This window comes from Harpia harpyja, chromosome 1 (assembly GCF_026419915.1).
Source record: "Harpia harpyja isolate bHarHar1 chromosome 1, bHarHar1 primary haplotype, whole genome shotgun sequence".
NCBI classification, from domain to species: Eukaryota; Metazoa; Chordata; class Aves; order Accipitriformes; family Accipitridae; genus Harpia; species Harpia harpyja.
In genome coordinates this window covers 103925746-103951032 of record NC_068940.1, presented here as the reverse complement: position 1 = coordinate 103951032, position 25287 = coordinate 103925746, and the positions used below count along the sequence as shown (strand labels likewise).

Genomic DNA, 25287 nt, shown 5'->3' with positions numbered 1-25287 from the left:
AAAGAATGAAGTTAGAGTTCTGTATCCAATTCTTAATTAATTTAATTTCCTCTCAGTCTTGAGTTTGTCCCTGTTGATATTTTTCTATAAAGCTAGTCTTTTTCCTTCATCAAAAAAACCCAGTGTTTCAGCACCAAATGGAAGCGTTCTTCCCCATTTCTGTTATTTCAGAAGTATCCAGTACCAAAGTCTAAAGTAACATAATTGTATTGCAAATTGGGATGTTAAAGTGGGGAATGAGCCATCGGAAGTCTATGTGACTGTCTGCATTGCTTTCAGAAAAATTGTCAATTCATGTAATTGGTACCATTTTTTAGTAAGGGCACTGTACTGTAGAAGAGCCTAGTTTAGGTTTTATACTGCAATTTTAATACCTTGATTGGGAAAGTAATCCACATGAAAGCTCTTGGTCAGCACCCTCAGAAGTGGTAAAAATGAGAGTGGAGACATGTCCTGGAAGATAAAATTAGTAATGCTGTCTTCCTTCAGGATTGATTTCTCCACTTTAGCATCTTTCACGGCAAACAGAAAAAGCAATTGGTGTTAAGGTCCATTGGTGTGATATAGCTGGAAATGGCATTGACTATAAATAGGATAACAGCAGCAACTAAAACCGAGGCATTAGGAGGAGGGCCACTGGAAAAAGAAATCATTGTATCAAATGTCCTATTTTTCTCTATTGTTTTTTAGCTAGTGGTGGTGTTCTACCATTTCCATTTCCAATGCTTTGGAGATCATTCCAAACAAGTCTCTCGTTTAAAAATAAGAGAAAAAAAAAAAAGGAAGAAAAGTCTGTATGGATATTGCATGAGCCATTAATTTCCATACATGTACTTGCAATGAGCCCAGAAAAACATTCAACTTCGAGTCATGTATTTCAGTTCCCAGTAATTACTAGAATAGTAATGTTGGCAGAAGAGTGCCCCTTCAATAGAGGTTTTACTTTTTTTTGTTGTCTTCCTCTTTTCTTTTTGTTTTTAGCCACCAGCTAAATACCTCCTGCCAGAACTGACAGCATCAGACTATGGGAAGAAGTGTGTGGTCATTGATTTAGATGAAACTTTAGTGCACAGTTCATTTAAGGTAAGTAAATTCAAAAGCAATCTCTTGCAACTTGAATCTGTCAGTGAATGTTACAGGAAATGTTAAGCCTTTTAACGCATTAACTAGTCTTACAGGCTCTCTCAGGATGCCTGGTAGTTCTCATTGTTACTCCTATGATTATTTGTCCTAATTTAGCTGTAAGGGGAGTAACACAGACATTGCTATTTTTTTTGATTCTGAGAAAGTCATACTGACTGCAGCAAGGCCTGGAGTAGTATTGACTTCATGGCTTTAAATGGTAACTATTCCAACAAGGACCTGTATTTTAACAGGTATAAAACTTGTTGCTCTGAAAATACGGTTTCGTTTTTGATGTTTAAATGATGCCATAGTTAGACTAGGGGAACAGAAAACTCAGCACACCTTTATGCTAGGTAGATGTACCTTAAACCAGTAGATTTTGGGCACCAGTGATTCCTGTGCTCTGTGGCTGAGAAAATTGCTTTCCATGTCAGACTGCTGTCCCAATCACAGTTAAGTGTTTTTAAGTATTTAGCTTTCACAACAGGAAAGCAAATAGCATTTAGCTGTTGCTGATGAGTCAGTCATCTTCTAGAAGCAACTTTTATAACCCTTCAGATTTCAGCATGTGGTGGAAGTAGTGGTATTTTTCTATTGTTTAAGTAGAGCTAAAGTTAGAATAGGAGAATTCAGAAATACAAATAACCTAAATTGGCTCCGAGTACTGGTAGCATTTCTGATTAGCAAATGTCAGACATGATAAAGCATCTGCTAGTTTTATACTTGGATTGGAGAATTTATAAAAATCAATAGTAAGTTTCCTTACTAGTAGCAAACTAGAGTTACCATCCAACTTTATAGTCTTCTAGTTTTGGTTGCACTCCATTTTTCACTGCTAGCATAAACTCAACATTTTAATCCTGCAATATTTAGCTGCCAGCATTTAAATATGCAAACCATAATTCATGTTGTGGTTAGAATTTGGCAACAGCCTGTCTTTGTTGACTTAAAGAAGACCTTATATGGAGATACTAGAACAAATATTCCTGTGCCTCAAACTGAAACTGAGATTCTTCTCTGTCTTTATTGTGCCTAATGGTATATAACAGTTTGTGGTGGCATACAGGAACCTCTTAACCTCAGTGCCAGATCCTTGTCTTCTATCCCACACTGAACTTGTACTTGAGAATTTTTCAGGGAGATTAGAAACACAGCTGGATTGGGACGGGAGGGACCATGCCTTCCTAATTAAATGAGAGTCAAAAATAGGAAGGGAAAGCTGAATTTAAAAGTCTACGTTTACATAAAAATAATGAAGTATTAGGCTTAGTGTTACCTGAAATGTAAAAATGAAAGTTTGCTTTCTGAATGCTGTGGGTAACTTTGTACTGTGATTTGTCTGGTTTTTGAAACAAAATGAGATTCAATTTAGGTGTTTGGTTTGGGGTTTTTTTAAACTATTTTAAAGAAGTACAAGTTTAATGGTTAACATAGTATAAATCCTTCCTTGCAGGACTGAGGTTTGCCTCTATTGCAGAGTGCTTTCTTAGTGGGCTTATTTTAATCATCCCACTTATTCAAATGATATTTAATGGGTATTTAAATGATGTTAAACAGATACTTAAGAAAAATCAAAAGATTATTCTACTTAATATCAACACTGAATAATGTTTTCTGTTAGGAAAAGAAAACTGGTCCTTTTTTGTGTGAAGTAAATATTGTTAGGAAAATGTTGGAGTTTCTGCAGTATTAGAGTCTTATGGCTATGATGGCATTATCTTAATGTGAAGCCCTGTGATGTGGTAAGAGAAAACCAAGTGTTGGAGGAAATGGCTTTAGTTGTTCAGTGGCTGGCACTGTCCAGTGGTACTGTTTGGATTTTGTTTCACAAAGGGAAATACTTGAGCTGAAGTAAACGCATTGTGGTCATCAAAAATAACAATAGATTTCCATAAGAGCAGGGGGTTTAACACCTCTATGCGCTGCTCCGCCTGAATAATCACGTTACTTCTGCAGTTTCTTTTAGTTGGGGTTTTTGGGGGTTTGGTTGTTTGGGGTTTTTTTTCACTAAAACATGTCTGCTCTGCCCAGGCAGGTCCCCACTTAAAAGCTGTAAAAGCATACATAAATTTGTGATTTTTAGTACAAAAGGCTTTATTTAAAACACATGATACTTTAGAATTCATAATTCTGTTATGAAATAGGCTTCATATTTCAAATGCAGATAATTTTTTTTAACACAACCAGAAAGGCAAAGTATTTAAAGTGCTCTTTTATGAAAGCAGCAACATCTGAAGGAGGGTAATTCTTGTCTTTTTATGCCCCTGCATATTTGTGAAGCTTTAAGGAGGTACTAGTCTTTCATGTTAAGTGCATATTAAAGGAATAAAATTTGGGGTGCTTTGGCAAGAGTAAAAAAGGAACAGATAGACATTATAGTTATCATTCCCATCATAGAACAATAATAGAAGCAAAAATCTTAAATTATTAAATCAAGGAGATGTAAACATGGTTTTGTATAAAATGAATTAAACCACATGCAAGTCTAGAATCTAGTCATATTCAAAACGGGCTGTGAAACACATTTAGCACATTTAAAACTCTGAAGCTTTTTATTAAATAGAAGCAGTTCTAACTGAAGTAAAGATTTTCAGTGGAAATACATTGTCTTCTTTCACACTCTGTCGCTGTGGTTCCCACTCAAGGCACGTACGTGTTTCACGTGTGCAACCCTAGAAACCTGTATCCAGCAAATTGTTGCAGACTTCTCTCCTGTCTTCCCATCATGATGAAGCACAGAACCCCAGTCCATGCTCTCTTCCTTATCGCTTGTGCCAACAAGAAAGCTACGTAGTACCTAAAGTATAAGTGAGGGAAGCAAATGTGTAGTTTAGAGTAGTTTGGTTAGTGTTACAAAGTCACAAATGGTGAGCTTTATTTGTTAGCAAAAATTAAGTTGTCTAAACAGAACATGGTTTTCTCTGACATCTGGTTGGTGTTGCTCCTGTTAAGAAAGTTTAGTAATAGCCGTAGTTTTATCAGTGGGCTTCAAAACCTTAGCAACTTGAAATGACCTATTCTTCTTCTGCTGCTACAGACTATTTATCTTGCTTAAGGGAGTCATGCATATATAAATTCTTCAAGTGCGTGCAAGTCTCTTCAAAGAATGCAGGGAGCTGGCACCCACTTGAAAACTGGTGGCTGAGTCTTACTGACAGTTCCTTTGGGATTCTTTTAAGGTGAAGCTTCAGAACGTTTTTGTGTACCTGCTCTGTGGCTATTAGAGATGCTGCAGAGTATCTTCTCTGTCTGAGGGGCTTCATGCAGATAACAGATGGGACCCTCCCCTCTGTCTTTTTCAGGAGCCAAAAGGAGGATGTATCTTGTAAATTGCTTGATGTCGGCTAAAAAAAAAAATCTAGATTGTATCTGCAGGTATTTGAGGAATTCTTTAGCTCATACTAGCGCAGTGGTCATCAACAGGATGTTTTCCAGCATCAGCTGCTCTGGAGGTTTGGTTGTCAATACTGGTTGGTCAGGACAGAGTCAGTGTAGCTTCTCATTTCCCTCTGACACAGCACTTGCCGATGTCAGATCAAACCATCTTCCGTATTAACTTTGCTACAGAGAGGCAGTGTTGCCCTCCATATAAATTCTTACGGTCATTTGACAATGGAATTAGAATCTCGTTTTTCCAGGGAATGGGATCAAAGTGATGCTATCAAGTTAATACTGCAGGATTCTTTTCTCCTACCATTTTTCACAGAGCACCCGTTTAGGCTCACCAGTTTGTGATCCGCTTCTCAGTCTCTTTACCTAGGCTGCTTCTCTGCTTTCTTGGCAACCCCTTGCCCCCCCCAAATGGGTTTGAAGACTGTTTCTAGTCTCGCAGATTCTTCAGGGGCACCTTCTTGGTGGTACTTGAGATCAGTCTATTGGCTGATCCAGAAAACCAGATGGGAAAGTCTGTACAAGTCTAGTAGAGCTGAGTGAAGATGTTTTCCAGCCTTAGCTTAGTAATGCCATACCAGTTACCAGCCAGACTACTCCCAGCCTTTGTTTTAGGCTGTTATCCATGAAGCATGCTGTCTGTTAATCAGTTGTGTTAAAACTGTATTTGGCAGCTCTGTGTCTCAGCCATTTCTAAGCTGCAGATAATGGAATGAGTTACAAACTTCAGCCAGGCATGTTTACATGATTTTTTTTTTTTTTTTTTTTTTCTTATCACGGTCGTAATGCATGAACTGTACCAAAGGATTCTGCCAAGTTTGATGTCCGTTTGAACTAGTAAACACTGTTAGCAGCGTGTTCCCCAACTACCACTATTGCCTAGCCAAGATTAGACTATGTACTCTTAAACTGTCTACAGGGACACTTTCCTGCTTTCCAAAGTAATTTTACTTGACCAACACTTTTTTACAGTAAGTCTTAAGAAATAAGTTGTATTCAACAGACTAGAAAAATGGATTCAAGGACTTGGACAGAGTATGCCTGCTCTTCCCTTTTGAATTTAAATGCAGTTTTACATGATTAATTTGATTGGTATAGCATGATCTTAAGGTATCACCTCTTGTGAATCATTTAACTATACGACTTAAGTCTTGTTGCAGCTTGTTACAGCTCCTGATTCAAATATAAATCTTAGGTATTACTTTTACCACTGTCTTTATTTTTCATTAATTACTAATTGATGACCCAGAGTAGAACATGTGAAGTACATAGCTGAATTTCTTTGTCATCATCCACACAGACTTGATGAAAGCGTTACCCAAATAGATATTTTCCCTGGTAAACACACTCAGTGGTAGTGAGGGTTATTCAAGCAGTAAAGCCTATTACATTGCATGAAGCTTAAAAACATGAGAGAAGAGGGAGGTGCAGTATGTGGTGAATAGAGCTGTGTAAGGCTTCTGACTTGTGTGTGTAAAGGGCGCATACACAGAGTGGATCTGTATAGTCAATAATGCTTGTTAACTTTTTCCTGAGAAGTAAGTACTCTTCTCTTTTATGCCTCTGAAATATTCCCTCTAATAATCATATTTTTAATGTTGATTTATATCCTTGTCATTCTTTCTAGCCAATTAGCAATGCTGATTTCATTGTTCCTGTTGAAATTGATGGAACCATACATCAGGTAAGTACTGTTGTTCCTTTAGCATTGTTCTAGTAGTGGAAATGTCCTCAGTGTCCCAGAGCGTTATCTTTGTCTATTTGCTGCTTTCTATTCAATAACTTGTCCTTCTGCAAAATACAAAAGCTGTGTACTCTGGAATATATTATCCAGACAGGCATCCCTGTTTGATCAGGTATGTAGTTTCTAACTACTAAGTCTCAATTTTAACTTTTTCAGTTCTCCAGAATATCTCTCTCAGGACTTCAGTACTTGACTCTGTCAATTTTAAAATGTTTTCAAACATTGCTAGGCCCAGAAAAAACTACTTGAATACTGCATTTCTTATTCCCTCCACAGGCAAACAGGACATAAGTTGGCTTTAATGTCTGTTGGTAGTTTGTATGGACAAAGCTTTATAAAAGTATTAAGGAAGAACATTTCTTCAGGTTTTGTGACAATCTGTGTTTAAGTTCTGTCCCCTTTTCTTCCTGCAAGTAGTTTAAGTTCCTCTGATAGGACTTTTTAATACACTTCAGCATCTTCAAAAGGTCTGGACAAAATTGCAAGGAGACTAATTTATGTCTTATTCTTTAAGAACTTCAGTTAAGACTCTGTGAAATGGTTTTCAGTAAACGCAAAATACCCATAATTTGAAAATCAGTCCCCTTCATGTATCTTAGCTTAGTGTCTTTAATCAGTAGTCATTTCTAAAAACATCGAATGAAATAAATTACAGTGCTGTAAATTTTCCTCTTCAGACGGACATTAAAGTTCTTGCTGGAGACAGGTTATACTGGTTAATGTGAAGTTGAGCCTTTCTGATGTATGAATCTTGCAAATTGTTTGAAACATCTTCTGTTGCATGTTGTAGGTTAAAGACAATGCAGTTATTGAGTTGCAAATCTTCCCTGGATATGATTTAATGGAGATTTTAAATACTTCAATTTTTGAAATGTTGTCTTTTATATGGATTATTTTTACTTGGACAAACACGTTCATATTTTGATCTTGGAACAATTGATAGATCATAAAGTTAGTTCATAGTTCTGTTAGATTTCCTGTTATGAAAACCATCCATGTAATTGTTACTCTTAAAACAATTACTATATATCAGTCAATGGACTTAAATGTGTTTTGAAGTGGTAGTTGCTTTGACAGTTTTTATACTCTGCCTGTTTTATGTAGAAAAATTCAATATCTAGGGTATTTAAACCTGTAATGTTCACCAGAGCTGAATGCTCATCACATAAGTGATGCTTTGGGAGGTTTGTATTGCGGTATTTTTGGTCCTCATTTGATGTGAGCTTTAGTTGTGTTTGTTGCTGTAACGTAGACATTTTCTCTCATAAAACTTTCTAGAATGCTTTTGAAAAGGAATAAAATAGGTTACCTAACAATTTTGAGTGGCTTAGGATTGTGATCACTTAGCTTGTCAAGATTATATATTTACATTTTGAAACAAAACCCAATAAAAGACTGGGCTTTACACTGAAGCACTTCAAAGCCTGTTGCTTTTCCGTTCCCCGCTGCAAACTTTCAGATTCTTCACCAAACGTAATGCAGTTAGGCACTCAAGGTGACTGCATATGGGGAAAAAGAAAACCAAAACCAACTGGTCAAAGGGAGTGGATTTGTCCATACCCTAAACATGAACAGGAGGAAGGATGCTTTTGACAGAGAAGGTCAAATGAAGTTAGTCTCTGACTGTGGTTTGCTGGAGACTTCCTCAGTAATTTTCAAGGAAATTGCTTAATCCCTTTGTATTTCAAGTTCTTAATCTCTAAAATAGGTAAATATCTCAGTCCCATCTGCATGGTAGAAATGAAGTTAATTGTAAGGAATTTGTGATCCTTGAAATAAAGGTAATTTATATGGTATGCAGAATAGGCAAAGTCTTGGATTCCTGTGTTTGTAATACCTCTGCAGGCAAAGTAATGTACTGTCATCCAGCAATATTTATTTATTTATTTATTTATTTTATTTATAAACTGTGATAATCTTAAGGACGAAAGTGGATGTTCTGGCTTAGTCCGATGTGCATTAACACAGACTGTAGAGCTTTGACAACCAGTTCCCACTTTACACCTGTAATTTTTTATTCACTTAGAGCATAAACAAACCAATAACAACAATTTTTGTTATCTGTCAAAATTTGTCACCTGTATAATGTTTGTCCATTTTCTTAAGCAGTTTATATACTCAAAGATTAATCATTGGCATTGGGAAATACTTCCACCTGTTTAAAATATCACAGGATATGTGAAATATTGTGGAACCATACTGTCTGTAGTGCATATCCCTACCTGCTTTACCAATAAGCGTGGTATCTTCTCAAGCAGGAGATTGTCTGTTCAAGTTCTTTTTGTACTTGAACTCTGCCTTAGACAGAGCCCCATGGAAAACAAATGGAGAATGCCATTTCAGAAGTGCCCATTCAGAAAGAAATTTGAAATTATACAAGATACTTCAGATCTCCTATACCAAAAATACAAATTGTGGCAAATTCAATTGCTGTACGTTTGAAAACTGACTTATCTAACAAGTTTTGTTCATGGTAAATGTTGTGATTTTTTTGTTGTGCAACAGAGGTATTCAAAAAAGGCTGTCTTTAGTTTGGGAAGTTGCATTTTCCCTTATGTCATTTATAATCCAAAGGTCAGAAAGACTCTTGTTCTTCTATAGGGAGGACAATTCAAATCATCATCTTAAAGGGTGCTTGGATAAACCAGCTTCCTTAGGTTAAAAAATAGCTTTTCTGAACATCCCTTGACCCTCTCCCATCTTTCTTTCTCTAGCTTAATTTACCTTGTCTTTAGAAAGGATTCGTCATTTTATTTTACAAGGAAATAACTCATGTGTGCAGGTACCTCTCTTTCTTTCTGTTATGGGTCTTTCAATGCCTGCAGAGACTGTGCCTGTCTACAGGGCAGCTAAAGTTACAGGAGATGAATCCCACACTTTGTGTTGGAAATGATGGCACAGATACAAAAGGGCAGTTCTGATGCAAGCTGACACTCTTCTGGCCAGTTCTCTCATTTCGCTCTCATTCTCTGAATAAAAGGAAATCAGAGCTGGTCCCCTACTCTACCAAATTATAAGTGAGAAACTGTGGGAAGTCCAGCGAAATGTGTTGCAACTGAGAGGGCTTTTTAGAGGAAGCTTTTTGAGGGTGAAAGTAGTGGCTGGAGAAAGATGTTCAACCTGTTTGGTACCCTTGACGTAACTTCTGCAAGAACACGTCCACTGTTTTGGAGTGTGCTTCCCATTTAACAAGTGCAGAGCAATCGCAACCCCCAGATTAGAAACCATGTGTTAAATATAGCTGTAATCCCCAATAAGTGAAGATTTTTAGAGTGTGGTGGTCCTTTGTCTTTTATCCAAATAGACTTGCAGTGCCTTTGTGCATTGCTGTCGGTGTCAAAGAGTAAAGAAGGCTGCCAGGAAGTTTGATTTGGTGTTACTTGGAATTTCATTCTTGAATGTGATTTGCTTAAGTGAGTAAAACTAGGGGTTTTTAAGTGTTTTGTTGTGTGGGTTTTTTTTTTAATTCAGTGAACAATTGCTTATTTTTAGTTGTTGAAAGCTTAAGAAATGTTTTTCATGTATACTTTGAATGCAGTGTACAAAATGATTGTTATTGGTGGGGGAAAACGCTGTTCGAGTAATAAAGTTCCTTGCTATAAAGGACAAAATTCATTGATTTTCCTACAGAAGGCTGTGGCCTGGTTCAAGTAATCCAGGATAGGCTGTATCCATTCTAGCTGGCCTATTCTTGGTTACTTGCACTGGGAGGCAACCACAACTGTGTGAACCAGAAAGACGGAGGCTCGAGGACATGTGTTATTTTCTGCTCGCTGTTAAGAAGATGCACCCAGCCCACAAAACAGGAGATTACAGGAGCTTGAGTTGTCATGGGCAGATTTATTTGTCGTTCCTTGAAGATTTCGTTATGGTAAAGCTGATTTTGAAAGGCAATTCTTTGTGTCCTATTTAATTGATTAAAATTGAGCTGGGTTTCTCTTTTGGTTTACAAATACTGAGTCTTTTTAGGTTAAGACTGCTATGAGGTATAGAAAATGTGTGTGGAAATACCAAATGCTTGAAAACAATTAAAGATAATTACTACGGTTCTGCCATTAGCAGCTCTAAGTACAGAATCCTGTGAAAACATGTCTAGTGCCTGATTTGTGCCATAACATTTTAAGAGTAGGGTTCATTTTTAAAAAAAAAAGACTGTATTGCTCTAAAATCTTACTGTGATAAGTAAGAAATTAGCAAGCATACAATAAAGAAAAACTGGAGGGTTTGGGTTTTTTTCTAATGCCCTGAAGACTGTATATAAATCTCAGAAAAATGCCAGGAGCCAGTCAGTCTAGAGACTTAAACTGAAGACATCAGGCAACGGAGGAAAAAGCCAAGCCACAAATAACCATGCAGCATTGAGATTCAAGTCCAGCCGCTAACAAAGTAAAGGGGAAAAAATTCCAAATGAGGAGGAAGAGGAGAAAAGAGCTGCACTGTCAGCTGAAGAAAGCTTTTTATGTGAAGTAAACCAAAGAGATTTTGTAGCCCAGGATACCAGTGCACTTGCAGTTGCTTCCAGGATCTAAGTAGGACTTCTCAAAAAAACTTCAAGGAGAATAACCATCCAGTGTATTAAGATCTGTTGTTCTGCAAAAAAAAAAAAAAAGTGTTGTTTAAAAAAAAAAAACCACCCACAAAAACAGGTGAAGGAGTTTGGGCTTTTTAGAGAGGGGGAGAATTAAGGGGAAAATATGGTGAGACCTCATCCTAAGAGATCACATTTATTAGTAATAAGGCATTTAACGTGAGAAGCAAATCTGTTGGCCAGAGCCCAATAGGTAAGATTTAAGGCAAAACAGCAAGAGCAACTCAAGTAGAGGAGGTTGAGGGTGCTCTGTGGTGGATCAGGAGATCTAAACTGCAGAAGGGAGACAATACAACTTAAAACACTGTGTACTTACAGCTAATACTGACTAGTTGCAGTATTAGGAGACCTATGAATTGCCAAAAGAGCACATATTGCAAATACTTGCTTTTATAAGCCCACTCCTGTCCGCAAGCCTGTGGTTAAGCAGCTCTCAGTCTGTAGCTACTGGGTTGATTTACTGTATGCTTTCTTTATGGAGGAGGTGGGTTATGTTGCAAGCAGCAAAGTTCATATCCTTGGCTTGGAGTTTGTAATTACATTCCAAGTGGAAATACTTGACCGACACAGGCGTAGATAGGGATTGAGAGCGAAAAGGAGACTTCCTTTGCTGTGGCTGAAAACACTAGGTTTTAAAAGGGAAACTAATACTAGACTCCATCAGTAATTATCCAAGAATGAATTTAAGACTTTGGGGCGTCCCTTTTGTGCCCTCAAAAATAACTGTAGGAGTATAATTTAAGGCTAAAGAATTAAAAACTTCTTATGAACTGTAGAGTTAAGGAGTAACTTGCATCCTGCTATCTTTCTTCTTATAACTGGCAAGTTGGATAGTCTCTTTCTGCATACCCAGACGCAGAGGGACTGCAACTGTCTTTTGACCTGTGTCTTTAAAAATTTGAAGATATAATTTGGAAAGGAAATACTACGGAACAACTTCATGTAGTAAGATTTAAGTGAAAAACTAACTGCATTTTTGTAGGAGAGGAAATTACTTGGTTTATGCCTAGTGTAATACGGGAAACTTTGCTGTAGTTTTGTGGAAACAGAGTGGTGTTGAAGTACATCTGTGAACTGTCTTTAATTCATAAAATGTCACATTTATTTAATTGATGGTTAAGTGCTGCTGTGGTTGTTTAAAAAAAAATAAAAAATAAATCCGGGTTACAAATTGTTACCTGTATCAAAGTTTGAATGTATTGCTTGAATTTGAAGGGCCAGAGATAGTTTAGTTAAACTTCATAGAAATAACTTAAAGCAGATCATGTATTCATGCTATGAGCTGAAGTGGAAAAGTCATTAACATTTCTGCTTTGGTCATTAAGGTACAGCTCCATCATACATGTTTTTAATAAAACTTTGCTTTCAGATTTAGGTTTTCAATTTCAAGTCCCTATTATGCAACTTTTTTTCTTCTTTTGCTAAAGGCTTTAATTGTTACACTTCAGTTCAAGCTGCCATTTCAGTATTTTTCTCCTTCAGGCTATTTCTCTGGGTGCCTTATGTTTTTTACTTCCTTATTAATATGAATCTAGAAAAATACATGCAATTAATCTAGTTCTGTATATCAAAGAAATTCCTGAAATTGCATCAGTCTTGCAGTTCTTCCTGAATTCAGTTATATGCCAGACTGTTCCACCTGAATTTTACCAGAATTAAGGATTATTTGCCAAATGAAGAAGATAAAGTGCTGCCAGTGTTTACTCTCAAACTTTTAATCTAAGTGCAAACAAGATAGAAAAATATTTTTCAAGCAGACTCCCCTCTTCAGCTTCACAGTATATTATGAACTACTTGTAAGCTTTCTGAGCAGCAGTTATCTTATCTTGGTATTTTCTGTGAACGCAAATCATCTTCCTTGCTCTGAAAAGAGAGGCAAGGAGGCTCTAATACCTATTAATCAGGTTGTTGACAGTAGGCAGCCAAGCTTGCCTGTATGGTTGTCAGTGCAAGAAGGCAATATAGCATTGCTGAAACCAAGCTACTCAAGAGGAGAGAGATCCTGAGTATTTGCCATCTTTATGCAAGGTCACGGTAGAAGATGCTGTAGACTTTGCCACCAGATTTTGAAAGCAGCATTTGCTAGACATTTTGCATGGTGCTATGAAGATTTTTGGTGAAAGCTGTCTGCAGATCCAGATGACTGATAACTATCCATATTAAGATATGGTACTTAGTGCCTAGAATTTAAAAAATGAAAGAATTAGCCACAGGAAGAAAACAGTTCCCTGTTGTGCAATTCCTGTCGTCATAGAGGTTTCATCAGATTTATTCCTTCTGTGAAGCTCTTCAGGACTGAAGACACCAGCACCAAAATAATTTCGGTCAAGAGATCTGAATCCTCACTTCTTGAGAAGCCCTACTGTCTCTCTTTGCCTTTAATGAGATTTTTCAAGAAGCATCTCTCCAGATGATGCACAGTATTTGCAATTGCATAATCAGCATGGGTCTTGGCAGCCCATGCATTCAAATTTCTCATTATTGGATGTCTACTTTTATCTTGTATACTTTTTTTTTCTCCCTTCAGTATTTTGTTTGAACTGTTTCCATGTTAACTTTTATTTCTTCAAGTGTTAGGATTACAGGATTGTTTGGGTTTTTTTTTTTTCCTTCCCTGTTACCTTAAATACCATTTAATCTAAATAGTCATTATCATTCCAGGTTTATGTATTGAAACGACCACATGTGGATGAGTTTCTTCAGAGGATGGGAGAGCTTTTTGAATGTGTACTCTTCACAGCCAGTCTAGCCAAGGTTTGTTCCTCTCTTCATCTCGTTAGCCCTTACAGTGCTGGTCAGTGGACTTTTGGTTGGGTTTTCTATGGATAATTATTTCCACAGTTGGTACTATCTTAATTTTTCCCCTTCTTTTCTGCTTCTTTGTCTGACAGTGTGTACTTTGTCTGCTAGTGTGTGGGTAAGTGTTTCCATGGTAACACCATCACATATGGGCTTGTCTCATAATGTAGCCTCCATGCATTGCTCATAATGCCAATATGAAAGGCTTACAAGTTACCATGGTTATAGTGAGAAATTAGAACAAATAGCGTGCAAGTAAAGCTGTATATTAAAGCTGGGCATGAAATAAAATACACCGTATTTAACGCTATCAACATGATCGGCCAACGATTCAGAAATTTACTGCATCTGAAAATTGGGAACCTGTTTTTGTTCTGTCAAGGTGCAGTTGCAATCTGGAGTTAGAAAATTAGACATTTTGTAAAGCTCGAAACATCAGCAGGAATATTTTGTGCCCTCTGGTCTCCAGTAGCAGTAGTACCTCGTAGGTAGTTTTGTGGTAGACATTACAGTAGTAGACATCTTAAATTCTTCACTTCTTTCAATGTACTGTATTTGTGGTGTCTTGTTTGTAAAATTACATTGATTATTTCTAAATAATACTCTAGCATAGTAAGCTTTTACTCCAACCTAGGGTAGAGACGGTGGAAGGGGACAGGACCCTGTTTGATGTGCACTAGTGCCCTCTTATCAGCGGATTCTTCCCTGCGCTCTGTTTACCATGTTCTGTTCAGTCACATTGTGAAAATCCTAAATAATGGAACAACTTCATACTGCACTTGGATGTCTAGCAGTTTTCATAGTCAAAGGATGATTGATTTCAACATCAGTTCCATTTCTCAGTTTAAAATATAGGAAAATGGTAACTCCTATCCTGCAAAAATAAGTTACAACTACCATTTTCAAGTACATGGTTATTTCATGTTCTAGTTTATTTGGATACTTTTCCTTGGACAGTTTATATCAATTGTTGGATTCTAAGCTGTGCCTCACTTAAAGTATCATCTTATATATAAAATAAGAATTTCCCAGTATTATACATGGGTGTTTTTCCTAATAACATCTTTGTCTGATCTTTTATGGCCCAATTATGCAGTTTGGTAATCTTAGATTCTTACTGACCCAGTCACTCCAAAGGCATCATTTGAAAAAGCTACATCAAGCTCAGATGCGTTTGTTGCAGTTTATCTTCAGAGGCACACGGAAATGAATCAGCTGTGGAAATGGCTTCATATAGATTTTCTGTTAGCAGTGGCTGGTTTTATGGTAATGTTAGGTGAGATCCCTGGATCCATCAACTTCTAGGTAACTCCTAGGGTAACTGTAAGTTGGCCCTAAGAATAAAACGTAATCGATAAATCACAGAAAACATTAGAGTGCAAGTTAACCTTCCATAGAAAGATAACCATCCTACTTTTGTGTTATCTATTAATTACTTCAGGTTTGCAGGCATGTAAGTTAATTAACAAGGAGCAGGGAAGAAAATGAAGAAAGGGCATTTTATCTGAAATTATTTTGGGTCCCTTCTTTGTATAGTTCTGTGAAGTAGCCTTGTCTGCACATTGCTAACTTCATGTTTCTGACTTGTATTTTTAAGTACGCAGACCCAGTAGCTGACTTACTGGATCGCTGGGGTGTGTTCAGGGCAAGGCTCTTTAGAGAATCCTGTGTTTTCCACCGAGGAAATTATGTGAAGGATCTGAGTCGACTGGGACGTGAGCTGAGTAAAGTTATTATAGTAGATAATTCTCCTGCATCTTACATCTTCCATCCTGAAAATGCAGTAAGTATTCTTAGTATTCAAAGTACTCAAGTGTAACTTTATTTTTCTGGTCCTTGCCCAGACTTTCTGTTTCAGAAAATAGCCTTTCAGAATGCTAACTAGCATTAGTTTCTGTGTTTTCTTAGACTGCAGGTAGGTTTGGGTATTCACTGCCAAATGTTGAAGGACTAGGGCAAACTGATCTCGACAACGTGTCGTAGTCATGACTGTTCATCTGCTTTCAGTTTTAGCTTTTGGCATGAAGTCCATCAGTTTTGAGAAATAGCGAGTGGTGTAGAACCTGCATAACTAACCTAGCTCTAAAAAGCAAAGCTGCCCTCCAGCACAGTTTCTGTTCTTTGGAATGGTGATTACAGAAAGGGTGGTTTACTTGAACTGTTTTTGGTACTCCATCTTTTTTCATTGTGTGAATGAAAATATTTTATTAGACAAGATAATTAATGCTTTACTGGTTACTATCTGAATTCTGTATTCGTGGCTAAGGGGAAGAAAAAAATCAAAATCCTATTGTGTTGTTGTGCTTCTCCTTTTAAGTATTTTTGTGATAACTCACTTCACAATTAGAAGTGTTAGTCAACAAGTTCACCAGGTTTTAGGAATAAGGATAAAAGCCAGGCAACAGTACTTCAAGGGAGAATAATTAGGAGCAATGCGTGTTCTCACTGTGTGTTTCTTATTGGCTCCAGTAGCTATGATGGAATTGCTCCATCCATTGCTGCAATCAGTACAGGTGCTCGCATCCGTTTTGTAGCTGCCAGGATAGCAAGCTGGAACTCCCCTTAGATCTACTGACTTTTAAACAATCAGGCTGTGCAATGTTTTCTTTGATGTTTTTAGGCTGCCTTTTTTGTGAGCTGTTAAAATTAACGTAGGAAGTTTTTATTAGGGACACTGTTTTGCATGGTCCTGCCTCTCCAGAATAGCATGTTTAGGTTTTTTTTTTTTTACATGAGCCATTTATCTTGCAGCATTCAGCTTTTAAATTCACATCTTAATACTGCAATGCTCTAACTGATTGGGTGAAAACATTTTTCTGGTTGGTGCCACACATGGTTTAAAGTTGCTATTTATAATAACCAGGAGCTGTAGCTCTAATTTATGTTCATGGTTAAAATTAAAAACCTGATCCAGATCATCATTTGGTATCTCGGAATTCAGTGCCAAGAAAATAATGAGCTGTAGAAATTTGGGAGATGAAATTAAGGGCCTTGTCAGAGTGGTTTAATCATGTATAGAAAAGTGCTGCTAGCTAACTGATATTCGAGTCTCTGCAGAAACCAGAGCTTGTAACAAGATCCAAGATAGTCTTTAAAAGACCTCAGTATACTTCCATAGTGAAGATACACAAAACTCCTTCCCTAAACCCAGCCCACATATTTAAGAAGTGTTATTATGTTATTATATGCATTATTTTCTGAACATGCTCTCAAGGTCTTATATTTTAATCAGAGAACTGTTCTGTACTCGCTGTTTAAATATTTGCTCTGCAACCTCATGCCAGAAAGGGTTGTTGCTGCATGCCTATGTTTAGTGACTCACACTGATAATACTTAGAGGGGAAAAAAAAGACTTGCCCATAAATAAAGTGTCAGTACATCTTCATAACCTGTATGTTTCTTCCAGTCTATTCTGAATATCAAGGAGGCAGAGCAAATTGAGCTGCCCAGTGTTGGGTCATGTAGGTTACCTGGACATGTAGGAGAAGGTCAGCTGCATGTCAAATGTTTTATAGTTGGATTTGGGATTGATGTTGCATAATAGAAAATGTGGACTTGAACTTGGTACTCTGCTTGAATGCTAACAACTAGCAATTTGCCTTACTGTGATGGCAGAGAGTATTACATGACATTTACGTAAGCAAAACTCACATGTTCTTCACATCATGAAGTCGTCTTAGTATTTGTTGGTTGCTTTGTTTCAGGTGCCTGTGCAGTCCTGGTTTGATGACATGACAGACACAGAGCTGCTAGATCTTATTCCTTTCTTTGAAGGACTAAGCAAAGAGGAAGAAGTTTACAGTATGCTTCATAAACTCTGCAACAGGTAGCCCTTAACTTTGACTGACTTCTGCTACTAGATTGCAGTTGCTAGAGGCTGTCTCCATCTTTTTCAGCTCTTTCAAATGTAAGCTTTGGGGAGGTCACCCCTGTCAGAAGTGCTACTCTTGATCTTCCTGTTACATTGGACACGAAGGACAATCACGAGTGATGCTATTAAGCCTTCAGAAGCCTGACTCCTAAGGTCATGTGTTCAGACTACTTTTTTAAAGGAAAAAAAAAAAAAAAAAAAAAGAAGCTATTTTAAATGGGACTCTTTTAATGAATTTCATAAATGGACATCTTTTACTGGATCAGCTTTTCTTAAAACATGCCAAAAAAGAAGCTTGTATTTCAGCAGTTGAATTTCTCTCCCTTTCTTCCCCTCCCACTATGCAGACAATTTTACCCCCCTGCTTAGAGCAGTTGACCTGACTCTGAATTTTTTCTTACAGAATGAAGTGCCTTTTTGAATGTTATTTTAAGATAAAAATTCATTTTTGTATAAGACGTATTTCCAGACATCTTTTAGTCTTGTATTGTCTAAATGCTTTAAAAGGAAAAAGGAAAAATTTTATAGAGCACTGTAATATATAACAAAGGAAAAAGTTGAAACAAAGATGCTGGGTTCCTGTCTCCACAATGACATTAAGTTGTATTACATTTTGTCATGCTCAGAAGGTTTAAGCGTTTGTGGGAGGGGTGACTTGGGTTAATTACATGGTTGTTTCACTGATACAATTTTGGGCACAGTTTTGAACATATCTGCAGTTGTTTGAGTATTACGGAATGATGGAATTGAGAAAGTAAGGTAGCTAATAGATCTAAAGCACCTTTTATTCTAGACAGATGAAGTTCTATTGTCTCTGCTTACGCACAACTGCCATGCCTCTTGTTTTTTGGAAAACCATTATCTTGGGAGAATGGGGAGGAGATCTATTTATTAGTTTAAGATTCTTTTCTTAAAAAAACCCATCTGGGTAAGCTGGATCTGTACTGAGCTGTTTGGAGTACTTTTTTTCTTTTCATTGCTGCTACTGTATACTCACCAAATGGAGTTGACCATCGGCTGTTATACTGTTTTTGCCACTGTGCCTGTGCTATGAAACATGTTCTGTAAGCTGCAAACTTGGGCAATAAATAAAATGTAGGCTTCATAACCCACCCCTAGGTATTAATCCTATGGTATCTTGATATACCAGAGAACTCAGTTAAAGGTGACCTGTAAAGGACTTTATTTTTTTTAATTTTTTTTTTTCAATTAGGATGAAGCCCTCTCCTTTCTTTGGTGTATAAAAATGAAAAAAGTATTTTTCCCACATCTCTGATTTGTATTTCTTCTTCCCCAGGGTGTAATGTACAGATTGGGACCTTTATCGAGTCTTGCTGGAAGGGCAGAAGTTACTAGCCTAGACTAAAATTGGTCCTCTGGCTTTGGAGTTGAGTAAGTCTCATCTCTGAATCTGAGAACCTGCTTAGCACCTTCTGTAGTGTCATAGGTGCCCTTTCAAACAAATAACTTTTAAATATTTTAAGCCTTTGAAGAACAAGGCACGGGGGGGGGGGTCCCCCTTTCCAGTGTCACCTTTTCATTATTACCCGCACCGTAAGTCTACAAACGTAAAAATCACAGCTATGTTTGGCTGTCATCAGAGAAAACTAAATGGAGTTGTTGGTGCTTCTAATCAGCCTAGTGCTAAATCCTGAATAGTAGATCCCCTTTGCCTTTTCTATTTTTCTCAAAAAGTCTTGATGACTTCAGAAAAAAAAAATTTGCAATGGACTTGGATTGTCATCCTTGTCTAACGCATTGGTGAAGCAGCTTAACAAATTCATTCATAGAAGGGCAGGCCAGCCTACACAGGCAGTGAGTAGATTGTCGTAGGTGCAGTATAAAAGTGAAAGATGACTTGCCCCCTTGCAGTGCAGCTGTGCTCCAGCTGCTTGCTCTGTCTCGTAGCGAGGGATGTTAGAGGCAGTCCCATGACGCTCATGAGTCTGTACGGCATCACCGTTTTGTTTTCTTACCAGTTGGCATTACCTTAGTACTGTATAATTCTGTGCCACAACAAAAGACAAAACTGTCAAATTTAAAAAAAAAAAAAAAACCAACCTATGTTGTTTAAAAAAATGAAAAAAAAAAAGGACGTATGGATTCTGGTTAGTCCATTAACGTTTACTTTCAGTTTAAGATTGTTTAATTTTGTATTTGACTTCAGAGTAATGAAACTGTAAGCTGCCAAAAAGTTGTTCTCTGAGCAGTATTTTCAACTGTGTTTGTAGCTTCTAGGCTTCAAATACAGTTTGCAGGGAAGTATTCAGGTTGTAGTTAGTTGTGCAGGTATGATAGGAATGGCTGAAAAAATTCAAAGACTTTCTCACTAGCATTAGACCAAACAGTCTTTCAATTAGACAATAAGTAACCCCACCGAGACATTGCCATTTAACAGTTGTGACCTGTTGTACGTGAGACAAACCATGTCATTAGTTTGCATTTATGAAAGCAGTGATTTCATGAACCAGTTGCCTTAAGTCTGTGAATGAATGTTGATTATTAAAGTGTCTTGTATTGTTTTAAAATCCACATATAATGGACAACTGAACTTCTGCACCAGCTTCTGGGAGAATGGTTCTGATGATGTTCCGTACAACCATACATGTTCTGTATTGTTTATTTTGGCTCCTGAAATCCACAAATTTAAAAAAAAAAAAAAAATTATTTTAACTTAGTACAGCATTAAAGTGAGACTTGGTGATAATACAAAGGTGAAAAACTTAGTAACGTTTTTGATCTTTGCTAGTACCTTAAGAGTATTTTCTATAACTTCTGATGGAAAAAAAATTTTTTTAACTCATTCCCATTGAAATAAAACTTGGAGTGCTCTGCAGTCAGGTTTGGACTTCCCTGGGTATTCAGATTTGGCCAAAGGGATCAAACTGTCGTAGTTGTTTATTTTGACACTGTCATTGTACTTGAAATTTCAAGTGTTAAGTTTGTGTGAATATACATACACTATATATTTAGAGTTTCTAGATTTTAACAAAGCAATATAGTTCTGTCCATAAAGTCAGATAATGAGTGGAATGTTTGTAAAATTTGCAATACGGGTATTTGATTGTATTTTAAATACAAGATTTTAAAAGTTAAAATAGGAAAAAATACTTGTTTCCTAGATCTCTTGCATATTTTGAAGTGCAGTTAATGCATGCAGGTCACCAGGGCTGTTATAAACCCTGGTTTTCAATTCTATTTCTGGATATTATAGAAGTATTAAAAAGTCTTCTCCCGTTGGTCATTCTGTTCAGCTAAAGAAATGCTGCCTGGCCTGAAGTTCTGTTGTCCTTTTTATGTCGGGTTAAAAAAGGTTTTTTGCCTGTATAGGTATTTTTAAATTAAGCTGTAAGGCAGAATGCCTTAGATTCTTGAAATTCAACTGAAGTGTTACGATTAAATTGCCATTTGTAAACTAGGGCTGTGCGCAGAATACTTGTTAACCACCAGGAAGCGTGGCAGGTTTTGAATGGAAGATCGTAGCAAATGTACAATATTGCTGTGTTCATTTAGGTAGCTTTGGAAGAATAATTTGTCTATTTGTTTTGCCCTTTAATCTTTTTTAAACAGCAAAGTTATACATGGAAGAAACTCAACACCTGAAGAGATTTGGTTATCAGTGTATGCAATCACTTTATCACAGCATGATTTTGATTAGACTGGTTGGGGACAATAAAGTATCTAAATGACACTGGTGTGTACTGATGTTGCAGCTTTTGAAATTTCAGTGTAAAAAAATCTGTAGCTATATAATTTACAAACACATAATCCTATGTTTTACAGATTCTTTTTAAACTAATAAAACACAGTACCGCACAGCCCTATTTGTAAAACAAAAACAAGTTTGTGCCTCTGATTTCCAAGGTGCTGTGATGTTTTGCCTTTGTGGGGCGAGCAGGGCAGGTGAGACTTGCGTGGGGCAATTGCTTGAAAATCTCTGGGCTAACTATGCAAAACCAGCTGTCAGTTTTCTGTTTCACATTATATTGTAAAAATCCAGCTGACTTTCTTTCTTGTTAAAGATCTATTGGGAACTTCGTAACAGAGGAGTAAGCAATGGCAATGTTTCTTTCTTTTTTCTTTTTTTTCTAATAATGGAGCTGTTTACACTTTAATGCAATGAACAATCCAGCGATACTTGAGAAACACTACAGATACCATATGAGTGTTTTCAGGAGAGAGAAGTGTTGTCAATCAGGTATTGAATGGTTTCTTTACTGTCACAAATAAAAAATTTTAACAATATAGTTACTTGTGCATGTAATACTTCTCTGGGAAAAAGAATTTCTGCACTTCTCCTTCAGTAATAGTCACTGCCCTAACTTGACAGGGACTTTACTCCTGCTAATGCACTTCCGTGTTAGATAGTAAAATCACCCTTCTCTGTTCCACCCTCCTCCCCATCTCCTCTTTTTAAGTCATGTATAGGACTCCGTATTGACTGCCCTGGCACCTGCTTGTGCAAACAGAGCTGATGAACTACTGATGAACTCTGCTAAGTAAATTGGTGGTGACTCTGGCAGATGTTCCAGCTATTTAGATCTCTTGGATGAGATCATACAATAATTTGTTCAAGTCTCAAAGCTGTGTGACTTCTTTTGAAGGGCTTACTTCAGCTACTTGAATAGCTGTTCTTAACATCACTGCCATATCCAAATGAATATCTGAATAAAACACTTATTTGGTTGGAAAGTCTATTTTGGGACTTTTTATCTGACACAGTAAGACTTAGGCAGAGCCTTCCTTTCTAGGAAAAGGCACATATTATTAGTGCTTTATGAGCAGAAAACCTCAGGCCTGTTAGAATAAGCAGCTGGCTCAAGATAGCACATTAGTTGCAATTAAAAATATTTTTTAGTTATTCCTGTGATCAGTTGGAATGACCTAGACTGCCTTTAATTTGTACTGGTGGGTTGGGTTTTTTGATTTTTTTTTTTAAGGCTGTTTTTTTGGTGGTTGTTGTTTTTGTTGGGTTTTTTTAGTTTTACCAGTCTCCTTAGCTGCTACTTAGGATAAAGATGCCTTTCTTTCACTCAGTAAAACAAGTATTTCAAATTCATAAAACAGCTCATTTACAGTGTTGAGAAGGATACTGTTGTTCTATCCTGACTGATTGAAACCAAGTGTCTGCAAAACTGAATACACGATAGTCTCTATACGTATATGCCTTCCAATATTTTTTTTTCCTCCTTTTTATTGTGTTCTGACTCAGAAGGAAAGCCAACTGCTCTGGAATTCCCTGCAAGATGGGATAGGGCTCTTCCAGGTGGGCTGCAGCTCCAGGGGATCCTGCAGTCTCCAGCAGTTTTCCTGGCAAGCGACCTTCGCCATCCAGACTTCCTACCAACCCAGCTCTGCTGGCAGGAGACCAGGCAAAGTTCTCCTGGACTCCTCTGTTGGTTCTGCTGGAGCTACTGGAAAATAAATGATCTTTGGGTGATATATTGGTTTGGACAGGTTGGCAAACTCAAACTTGAAAAAAAGCTTCCAGGCGTGTTTTGTTTAAAGCCTTCTCAATTGCTGTTTCAAAGGGAGCTGTGCTGAGGAGCAGGTTGTCCTGTAATTGCCTAATGCCTCATTCATGAGCTTTTCTGAAGCACAGGACATACACTAACATCTTGGTCTTAATAGAGATCGATTTGATTCGGTAAAGTAAGTCTGCATCTGCAACTAGACACCTTCCCAAACGGCAATTTAAAAAGGTTAGATTTGGTCATTGCTTAAATCAGCAGCAAACTGAATTTTTGAGGTGATGGCTGTGTCAGCTTAGCTGTATCTCCTGGACCTTGCTGGACCCTGTGCTGCAATCGTATGTCCCACCACTCTTCTCTGTGCAACTGGCATCGTTTAATTTTGCAACCGCCTTTTAATTTAGTGATGTAGACACATTTGATTGGGATGTAAATTGCAGGAAAATGCTGGACAAAGAAATGAAACGCAGCTGGCCCCCGTCAGCCTTAGCCATCGTCTCGGGCTGGACTCCAGCTAGGACAACAAGGCTGTTGCTACTTGAAGGCGAACAGAGGAGTCACCGTTAAGCCAGAAACATGTCACCCCCTCTGAGAACCACCGTTCTTCTAGATAATGAGGGTTGATCGTTTTGTTCATACAAATGCAATGTACACCACCTATGAATTCCCAGCTTTTCAGTAAATGTTGCACTTGGAAGAGTCTGAGGGTTGTTGGAGAAGTTACTGGCTTGACAATGGGTTGTTTTCTTTGTTGGATTTTAATGAGCTTTTGTGATGAAGACCAAATTTCTTTACAGTGTAACTTTGTGGGGGGGGTTTTTTCATGCTTTGATTCAGTTTGACAATAAACTATCTGTGTTATTTTTTTCATCCTCTTCATGTCTGATAATGCATATAGTTGAGGTCTGCCCCCATAACTCGCCCTCTCCCTCTGCATGCCATTCTCCCTGGGGGAAATACTGGGGGGAAAAGCAAAGACTTTATAGAATCAGGCCAGAAGGTTCTCCTCATTCCATTCCTGTCCCAACTCTTTGGACTTGCTGGGCTTTAATAAAGATTAAAGCCATGACTGCTAAGCATCAAGGGCTTCTTCCTCTAGCAGCATATTTGGCAGGTAGGTTCAGTTCCCCCTCTTTTTCTGTTAACCTGCTGAGATTTGAATTAATCTCGCTGCTTCCAAAGCCACTGAAGCCTGTACACAAGCTGGAGATGAGAAAGGAGCAAGATTCTGGGAGGGCAATAAGATGGTGGGAGAAAACAGATGGTGCAGACTGGTGGGTTTCCTATATGACCCTGCTTTAGTTCCTGCGTGCAGCATCCCTTACATTGCGTTCAAGGCACCCCCTGAAGCAGACAGTTGATTCCCCACCTGGCTGCCCTTGGTTTGCACGGATAAACGGAAACCTGAGAGTGGATCAGGAGGCATGTCACTGCATTTTCTTCCAGACTGCAGCGGCGTCTGTCTCTGTTGCGCTTGGCAATGCCTGTTGTGAGTACATCCATCAGTGGTGATTTTGAGCAGGTGACCTGACACTGGTCTTGGGTTAACCAGTGACGACCAGTCTATGCTCAAACAACATTTATACTCTAAGCAAACTGGAGGGAACTGGGGGAGCTGCCTTTTACTTGAGTTGAATTGGTTCAAGGTGACCATGTGAAGCTGCCTTTCGACTGACAAACGTCTCAGAATTGGGTCTTCAGGCAGTAGCATCTAAGTATCATGCTAAAGAAGTTTGGTGTAAGTTAAGCACGCGCTAGCAGGTTAGCCCACAGAAATATGAAAGCCTGACATATTTTTCTGTGTGTTTTTAATAGGAAAATCATTTTATAAATGTTTTTCAGATTTTTTTCCTAATCTCTAACTAATCACCTGGTTACTATGTGCCACACTATGAGAGGTTGAGAACTGTAGATATGTGTAAAATTCATACGCGTTTTTATGCACCTGAAGTTTTGGGGCATAATATCTGGTGTCTTGTGCCATTTTGTTCCTTCATGAGCAAATGCATTTGTGAGAAGAAGAGAGGAAGATTTTTGTTGAGACCTGAGCCCATTTCTAGCTTAGTGGGGCCACGTGCTGTGTAAGAGTAGGGGTAAGACTGAGCACGTCCAGGTTCCTGCCCTTGGCTCTGCATCACGGGGCCAGGTAGCTCTGTGACCCTTAATTTTCCTTTCAATGTTTTCTCTAAATAGTGCGTGGAGCCTTGATGTCGTCCGAACTCTCTGTAACACACCTTAGTAATTCAGTTAAGGCGGGTTCAGATGAATAGTAGTTCACTGGCCTGATCTCTAATCTGCT

At 37.8% G+C, this 25287-nt stretch overlaps 1 protein-coding gene across 4 annotated transcripts in view; it reads left to right on the top strand.

Annotated features, from left to right (window-relative positions):
- The window catches only part of CTDSPL (CTD small phosphatase like), an 83755-nt gene extending 61991 nt beyond the window's left edge, over window positions 1–21764 (top strand). For 3 of the 4 annotated variants that reach the window (XM_052807823.1, XM_052807841.1, XM_052807832.1), the window contains 5 exons: window positions 982–1083; window positions 6143–6199; window positions 13509–13601; window positions 15244–15429; window positions 17351–21764. In XM_052807823.1, the coding sequence (XP_052663783.1) occupies window positions 982–1083; window positions 6143–6199; window positions 13509–13601; window positions 15244–15429; window positions 17351–17476 (564 nt within the window). In that variant the 3' untranslated portion in view covers window positions 17477–21764. Of the gene's footprint in view, window positions 1–981; window positions 1084–6142; window positions 6200–13508; window positions 13602–13738; window positions 13765–15243; window positions 15430–17350 lie in introns of those variants that run through there. The other variant, XM_052807851.1, reaches the window with a different exon arrangement.
- The last annotated feature ends 3523 nt before the right edge of the window (window positions 21765–25287 follow it).